The sequence below is a fragment of the Hippoglossus stenolepis genome, chromosome 21, assembly GCF_022539355.2.
Source record: "Hippoglossus stenolepis isolate QCI-W04-F060 chromosome 21, HSTE1.2, whole genome shotgun sequence".
Taxonomy (NCBI): Eukaryota; Metazoa; Chordata; class Actinopteri; order Pleuronectiformes; family Pleuronectidae; genus Hippoglossus; species Hippoglossus stenolepis.
This window is the reverse complement of record NC_061503.1, coordinates 16,267,635-16,275,753: the sequence shown is the minus strand read 5'-3', so window position 1 is coordinate 16,275,753 and position 8,119 is coordinate 16,267,635. Positions and strand designations below refer to the sequence as shown.

At 49.1% G+C, this 8,119-nt stretch overlaps 1 protein-coding gene across 4 annotated transcripts in view; it reads right to left on the bottom strand.

The window, feature by feature from the left end:
- ppp1r9bb (protein phosphatase 1, regulatory subunit 9Bb) overlaps nucleotides 1–7,081 on the bottom strand; it is an 18,961-nt gene extending 11,880 nt beyond the window's left edge. For 3 of the 4 annotated variants that reach the window (XM_035146048.2, XM_047338343.1, XM_035146053.2), the window contains exons 1-2: nucleotides 6,941–7,081; nucleotides 5,251–6,656 (exon numbers count right to left, since the gene is read on the bottom strand). In XM_035146048.2, coding sequence (XP_035001939.1) covers nucleotides 5,251–6,585 — 1,335 coding nt within the window. In that variant the 5' untranslated portion in view covers nucleotides 6,586–6,656; nucleotides 6,941–7,081. Of the gene's footprint in view, nucleotides 1–5,250; nucleotides 6,844–6,940 lie in introns of all 4 variants that reach the window. The other variant, XM_035146049.2, reaches the window with a different exon arrangement.
- Between the last annotated feature and the right edge of the window lie 1,038 nt (nucleotides 7,082–8,119).

Genomic DNA, 8,119 nt, shown 5'->3' with positions numbered 1-8,119 from the left:
TCAGCCGGTCTCCACTTCTGCTTTAAAACGCATGCAGTGTTTTAAGGTGATTACCGAGCATGACGGGAGTTCTGTGAAATGGCTGCTCCTGCTGTTTGGTTGGACATATGCAAACCAAAAGAAGCACTTCTCCTCTTAACGGCCCAATGACACCCCCATTAATTGCTTTCCCAAACGACCACAGGTCAAACATGTCCAGAAGTGGCAGGTAATTGCTTCCAAATCCTCCTTAAATTTGGGGGTTAATCCAGATCCCAGATGTACGACACGCAGATAGAAAATAAGGATGCGTGTCCCCTCGTGGCCGCCGCCACCGCGCTGGGCCGCTCTCCCCCGGCCAACAAAATGGATATAGTGGGCTTGTCATCGTAATGGCTGCATGGCACCAGAGTTCATCCATTTTGGCAGGACAGTGTGTGGTCAGCAGTCGTATTTAGGCTTAGCGCTGACTCCGGGGACCGACATGACAGCAAGAGAATAAGGTCAGCCACAGACGACTCAATAGCAGTATTGTATCTGGATGAAAGAGACTTTACAACTACATGATTACTACACTGCACACATCACTGTATGAATATTTATCTAGATATACTGGTATTATTTGTGTAATTTGTATTATACTTCATTATATTTGTTAGCCAACTAACTACTACATTATTGTTTTACGACATATGAATAATTTAGGTTAATTATAATAATGTATTTTATTCCCCGGCGCCTTTCTACATTCCCAAGGACAACATACTATATATAAAACGAATAAACACATGAATAATTTAAGTTAAAACATCAGATCACAACTATACAATCATTGCTCGGCCTTGGCAGAGGCATTTCATAGTCACATAAATTGATCTAGGGACTTTCTGCAGTTTTATTTTTGCATATATTTGTTTTCCCGTCTTTCTATGTACATCCCTTGTGTCGCTGTAAAATGAAAAAATCAAACACTTTACCGACAGTGTTGTGTTATTCCTCTGTGCCACAGTTACCAACCGCTTGACAACACACACCCTGGGTTTGAGTGTAAATAAGAAGCAGGATGTAATGTTGACATGAGTCATAATCAAACTATATATGATGTAAATGGGACTATGAATGAGATATTCTATTAGCAACTCATGTAAACATCATAATCTAAATAATATCTCTATAATATCCAAATATTTTCCATGTGAACATGTCTATTGAGACAGTGCTGCACTGGATAACATGGGCACCGCATCAAAACAATGGGGAAAAGTATCTTCAAACAAATCTTGATCGCTTTGCAGTAAGAAAAATATAGAAAAGCATCAGTCTTATCTCTTAATTTCTCCCTTGGGAGTCAAAAAGTATCTTAACCATAGAAGATGTAAAGTCTTCGAAGCTCACAAACACTTCAGTCACTGCAACCAGCGTCTATTGTTCTTTAAAAGCTCATCAAGTCAAGGGCAGGTTGGATGAGATGAAACCAGCACTCAGACATAATGAGCGAGACATTGCATAACATGGCTTGTCGCAGTAAAATGAGCGAACGTGGGCACATCACGCTAAAATGCTCGCAGCCCACCACCACTGCAGGGCTGAGAAGTGGGGCACAGTGACCTTGCTGATAATCCGTCTGCTCTCCCATCCCTCCTGGCTGCGAGTAATGCACTGGACGAAACGCCTCCGAGTCTAAGTAATAGACGGTTTGAGGATAACTCTGACATATGGTGATGCATCACCTCTCCCCCCCGGGGCCGTCGCTCACCGGCTGACCCCAGCGGCAAACACAGAACCACCAAAAGGTTGCATTATGGGTACTCTTTCTTTTACGGTTTACAGCAATTCCTCCTCGCTGTGCGTTTGTCAGATTTCAACACCCTCAGTTTATCATGATATAAGAACAGTGATGGTTTGTGGTAATGATACAGTGTGAAAGAAAATCATAGGTGTTCTTTGAGCAGACTGGAGGGGCGGCTGCTCAGAGGCGCGTAGGCAGCAGAAACCCAGGTGTGTGTCTGTGTGTGTGTGTGTTGTGGTGTTGATTGAGGGGAGTGTGAGAGTAGGCAAAGAGTGAGAGCGAGGTGATTAAGGTGCACGAAAAATAAATCAGATTATTTCTGGGTCGGAGGGAACACAGTGTCAATCCAGGGGAGATTATCTATTTCATCTTTTTCGACAAAAAACCTCTCTCCACCAGCTGCACAATACGATCAATACTAAAAAAATAAATCCCCACATGCCAGGGGACCACAACATGAACTTAACCATACACCGATACCGAGTGATTAGAGAAGGAAGCCATAACAAACAGAGAATAAATAAGACGGCTTCCTGCGTTGGACGGGGAGGCAGCGGCCCTGAGAGGCGAGGTGGGCCTGTGACGATAACAATGCTGCTATTTTTACTAACAGTAGGAGACTGGTGACAAAGAGCGAGAAGGGAGAGAAGAAGGGAGCGAGAGAGAACGAGCGTCAGGAGGAGCACACAAAGGCTCGAGTGTGAACTCTACCCGGAGCAGAGATGCTATTTTTTGCCGACTTGAGACGACGAGCGTAGAGACAGAGACGAGCGTTCACAGAGACAGACATGTGCCCAAGACGTCCAACCGCCACCGCCACAACAAGCCGTAGCTGTGGCCAAGAGCTGAGGGGGAAATATGCACTGACATACATGGCCACTTCCTGTTTGGAGCTGACACCGTGACTTCAGAGCGACAGAGCCGTTATACAGTCGCATGACATTTGAGCTGCATAATAAAGCCCCTCCCATTTGACCTCGCTCCCCCTCCTCTCGCTTTAACTCTCACCCACCCCTGCATCAATCTCCATAACAAAGGCCACAATGATACAGTGTGAAAGGACGCAGCGGGAGGTTGTTCTCTGGTGACGGCAGCAGGGTCACAAACAAGTTCTGCTTTTTTTTTTTGTTAAATCCAAGCCTGAGATTTGACTTCTTTATCGCAGCACAAATAAAAGCTTCCTCCTGCTCCATCCTCGATCTCGCGAGGATGAAAAGGCTGTTTTCTCATTTTCTCCTGATTTAAACTCACAATGACGGAGACACTAAAGCTCCGGAGTGAGTAATATGGGATTTATGGGATTTTCAGCACAGGTGGGGGGGTGGGGGGTAAAGATCATTGTGTGGATATTAAAGCTCAACAGAAGCTCAACACAAGTATTGGAGTTTTTTTTCTTTTCTCATTTGCTTTAAAGCTGCATTTCTTGTTTTTTTTTTATGGAAGTTTTAAAGAACGTATTTGTAAAGCTATTATCGTTTCCTCCCTTTCCTTGTGCAGATATGTTTACAGCCAGTGTTTCTCGTGCATCATTGATGTCTCGACAACAGTTTAATGAATTTCCTTCCTCATAAAAAAAACATTTGCAAAGCTAATTTTTGTTCTCATTGTTTACGTCTGTTTACATTGTCTTGTCACCTCCGTCTTCCTCGCAAGCCCGACCAATCACGAGCCAGTCTCAGCTGTCAATCATGAAGCTTCACCCCATTTTATGGAAGAAGGGGATCAAGATGGAGTTGGCTTTACTTTAGGTGAGCAGTCATCCATCTTTATTTACAGTCTATGACGGTAACTCACAGACACTCACATAGCCCCATTTGTTGGTACTGTTGCCATGGCAATGCTCATCAATAGCTGTGTGTCAATTCTAATTCGGGAGCCGCATCCTTTCGTAGGCTGCGTTTGAAGACCTAGCATCTGCGAGACTAGACTGTTCCAACTCTAAGGCGCCAACAAATGCATCCTCCTCCCCCCCGAGCAAGGAAGGCTCCCCCAGGCCCAAAATATCCCATGATACATTGGGCTTCATTCGAATTAATTTTTATATGCAAGTACTCAAGTGAACAGCTAACAATAAACGTGATAAAACATCTTCCCAGAGTTTTTCATCAACCAAAGAAAGTTGTTGTCCGTAGCTCTGTTGCTAGGCGACGGCTGCAAGGGCAAAGACAAACTGAAGACCGGACAGTATAACAGTGGTTGGGACGATGCGATCTATGAAGCCGACGTCTGTTTCGTAGAACGCATCCGCCGAAGGATGCGGCTCCTGACACAGCTTAGGAATGTGTAAGGTGGAACTTCTGAAGGACCCCTGAAGGTGGGGGTGGGTTCATTTGCCTGTTCAAATATTAACCATCATTCTACAAAACTGCTCAGGTCTCCTTTACAGACCTTAAGCTCATATATACATTTCAGGCTCTGGCGCTGTGTGAAGGCGCTGCAGAGCCAATGTGCAGCCAGGAGAAGAGAGCAACTTTCAACTTGACTGGTCGTGATACGGGACAGGAGCCCTTTGTCACTGGGATGGTTACTGTGTGAGGGAATGTGTGTGTGTGTGTGTGTGTGTGTGTGTGTGTGTGTGTGTGTGTGTGTGTGTGTGTGTGTGTGTGTGTGTGTGTGTGTGTGTGTGTGTGTGTGTGTGTTCAGTGTCAGGGCTCACTTCGGCTGCCTCAGACCTCGAGGCAGCGCAGAGCAGCGAGTCTGAGCTGCAGAGGATCCGATGCTCCTCTCCGGATCATTACACCACCCACAGACACACAGAGACACTTTAAATCAACTCTACCTCCTCCTCCTCCTTTCCTCTCCTCCTCCTCCTCCTCCTCCTCCTCCTCCTCCTCTCCCATCTCACTGGTCCAAGAGGAGATTTCTCGCCTCTCTCTCTCTCTCTCTCTCTCTCTCGCTCACACACAAATAACACTCCATTACTCATTCAGCTCCTCATCCACTGTCCACTATCCACTCCTCTAAAAACAGGGCTAATTATCCAGGCCCTTTTTTTTGTTCCTCCTCCTCCTCCTCCTCCTCTCTCTGCACCCCCCACCAGGCAATTATTTACAGAAGCAGCTCCAGATAAGTATCTACATCGCAGCTCTTTAGGGGCCCGTGTCAGCTGCACAGCAGGAATGCACGACCATCCGCTGGCAGCTGGGGACACTGGCGAGGGAGGGGTGGGGGTGTTTCAGTGGTGTGCACTGGCCCCCCGCGTTGGAACAAGGGTGAAAAACCAAAAACGTCAGCATCATTGTGACACCGGCAGAGAGGCTGAGTGAGTTCATTAAAACAGCTGACGGAGAAGACTGCGACTGAACCGCCAGTGGATGAACTTTGAGGTCAAGTTCAACCTTTCAAAACACAGGAGGAGAGAGAGAGAAGACAACCAGGATTCAGCTCCTCAGCCTCAGAGGAGGGAGAGTCTCACCTCCTCATCTTCATAACCTGGAATCAGAACTGTTAATTTGGTGTGTTTGCGGATCATGTGTCCTCACCTTGATGGCGTCCGTGCTGAAGCGGATCTTCCTGGACGTGGGGGGGCTCTCCTCCGCAGGCAGCCCAGTAATCTCCACACAGCTGGACTCCGGGTCGTAGCTGTCGTCTACCTCCTCCTCCTCTTCTTCCTCCTCCTCCTCCTCCTCGTCCACTTCCCCGTCCTCTCCCACCGCGCTGTAGGTGCTGATATCCAAAGAGTCCAGGCCCGACCGGTCGTCCCTCAGAGTCCTGTCCTCCTCAGCATCCTTCTCCCGCTCCTGCCTCAGCAGCTCACCTCCCTGCAGGTCTTCTCCGTTCTCCACGGAGATGCGGATGCCGCCATGCAGTGTCGAGCTGGAGGACTCCGAGAGTTTGACCTCAGCACCTGCGTCCGATACAGTGCGTCCTCTCTCCTCTCCCACACCCAGGGGACGCTCAGAATTTGGGGAGCTTCGGCCAACACTCTGGCCCCCATTGATGCCCCCAGATGGGGGAGGCATCCTCCCCCTGGGGGCCCTCGGAGGCCCCTCTTGGTCCCTCTGATAGCCAGCATCCTCGTCCTGGCCGCCTGCTGCAAAGGCACTGACTCTCTTTGTGATTATTTTGGAGTTCAGCACACCCACCTTGGCGCTGACCCCTCGGGAGGGCAGCGGCGGGGTGGAGGAGAGGCGGTGGAGGTTGTTCCGGAGCTCGGCGGCCCGCTCGAACACGGCACTGAGCTGGCTGACGGTGGGGGACACGGCCTCGCTGGTGTCCAGGCTGTCCAGGGACTCGGTGCTGCCGTTGAAACGAGCCATCACGTCCAGCCTGCCGTCCTGGAAGCCCGAGGCCTTGTCGGTCTTCAGCAGGACCCGGGTGGTGGCCAGCTTCTCCTGCTGCTGCTGCTCGAAGATGCGGCGGGTCTCCTGCAGCTTGGAGTAGCTCGGGGACGAGGCCCGCTGGTGCCCGTTCTCCGGTTTGGGGTCGAACTTGTTGACGCGCTCGGACACGGAGGACCCGAGCTTCAGGAGCGCGCTGTGGTCCACGTTCTCGTTCAGGCTCCCGGCTCTGGGGAGGGAGAGACGCACGGATTTCTCCGCGGTCCTGCCGCCGCCGCCGCCGCCGCCGCCGCCGTCCTCCGCCTCTGCGTCGGCCGGGGCCGTGGTCTGCATCTGCTGGAACATGTTCTTGATACGGTGCACGTTGGAGCCGTACCTGCGCCCCCGGGGGCCGTCCTGCATGTCCCCGTTGGAGGAGCCGTCTTTGACGGGCTTCAGGGCCTGCATCCCCGCCTCGTACGCGTTCCTGTGCGGGGACGGGCTCCGGAGCGTGGAGCCAGAGCCGGTGCTCTTGGATGTGGATTCGGTCTTCATCATGGTCGGGTCAGGCGGCGCAGCGGATGCTCACGGACGGCATGTCTCCGGTCTCGAGCCCCCGGCGGTGAAATCTGTGTGGAGCCAGACGAGCCCGGCAGATGGAGAGAAACAAAAACAACAGATCGCATTAGAGGAGGAGGAGGAGGAGGAGGAGGAGGAGGCCCTGTCTGCATCCGCTGCGACTCACGTCCCGACGCTACGGAGAAAGTGTGCACGATGCATCTGTCATTAGCCCGCTCGCCGCTACACAATGAAAACCTGCAGCAGATAATTGCGTTAGTCATTAAAAAGCAGACATTGGCGCAGGAGAAGTGGAGCAGCGCGGATTTGCCGCAGCTGACGACAGATTGCTTACGTTTAATCCCTTTTTCCGGGCAGCATCATTTTGATCTGTTCATTCTGGAAGCTGCAGATTTCTGCTGCTGCTGCTGCTGCTCACAGCTGCTGCTGCATGGAGGAGCGAGCCCCGGGTCCTAGTGCCCGTTCCTCCTCCTCCTCCTCCACCTCCTCCTCCTCCTCCTCCTGTGGGTCTGTGTGCAGCTGCAGCATCACTGAGACTCATTCATTTATCACCTGCAGGAAATGACTGATATCATGTGTTGCAGTGACAGATTTCATCCATGACACACAGGAAAAATGTTTTAATGGTGCAAAGTTTGGGACAAACAAAGGAGTAATGATGGACATTGTGAAAAATGCAAAAAGTAATAGTGACAAGAACAGCTGCAAAAGCTAAAAGGCTCAACGCAGTGTGTGTAAATATGTGTGTTTGTGTGTATATATGTATGAATGCACGAGTTTAATTGTAAAATATAGTGAAGTTGAAGGTAAGATAATAAGGTAAGGCAAGGCAAGATCATTTAAGGTAAGATAAATTAAGGTAAGATCATTTAAGATAGGCTAATAGTGTAAGACAAGTAAAGGTAAGATAAGAGAAGATAAGGTAAGATAAGAAGGTTAAATAAGGTATGGTAAGTTAATTTGAGATAAGATAAGGCAAAAATAATATGGAAAGACAAGGTAAGGTAAGATAAGAGAAGAAATGCCGCATTCCTATACACAGAGCTCGGATTTACCGACCCCCGAGTTGGAAGCTGCGACTGGAACGCACCCTCAAGTCGTACTTTCAATCAATCAATCAAATTTTATTTGTATAGCTCATATTCACAAATCACAAGTTGTCTCATAGATCTTAACGAGGTGCAACACCTTCTGTTCTTGACCCTCAACAAGAGTAAAACTACCAACAAACCCAGGACTCCTTTGTGTGAGGATCTCTCTCACGGGACGGACAGAAGTGCAGAAGATGCTGCGTGTAACTGAGAAGATCAACAAAATAACAGTATTCACAACATTGATTAGAAGAAACAGTTTGTGGCTTCCTGTCACACTCGGAACTGATTTCAAATAGAAACTGTGAGGGCTCCACGACGATGGAAGAACCTTCCACTGGGAATCAGACAAGCTGTTGTCCTCCTTCAAATCTCGTTTAAAGACTCATTTTTATAAAATGTCTTTTACCTAGATTTCTTGT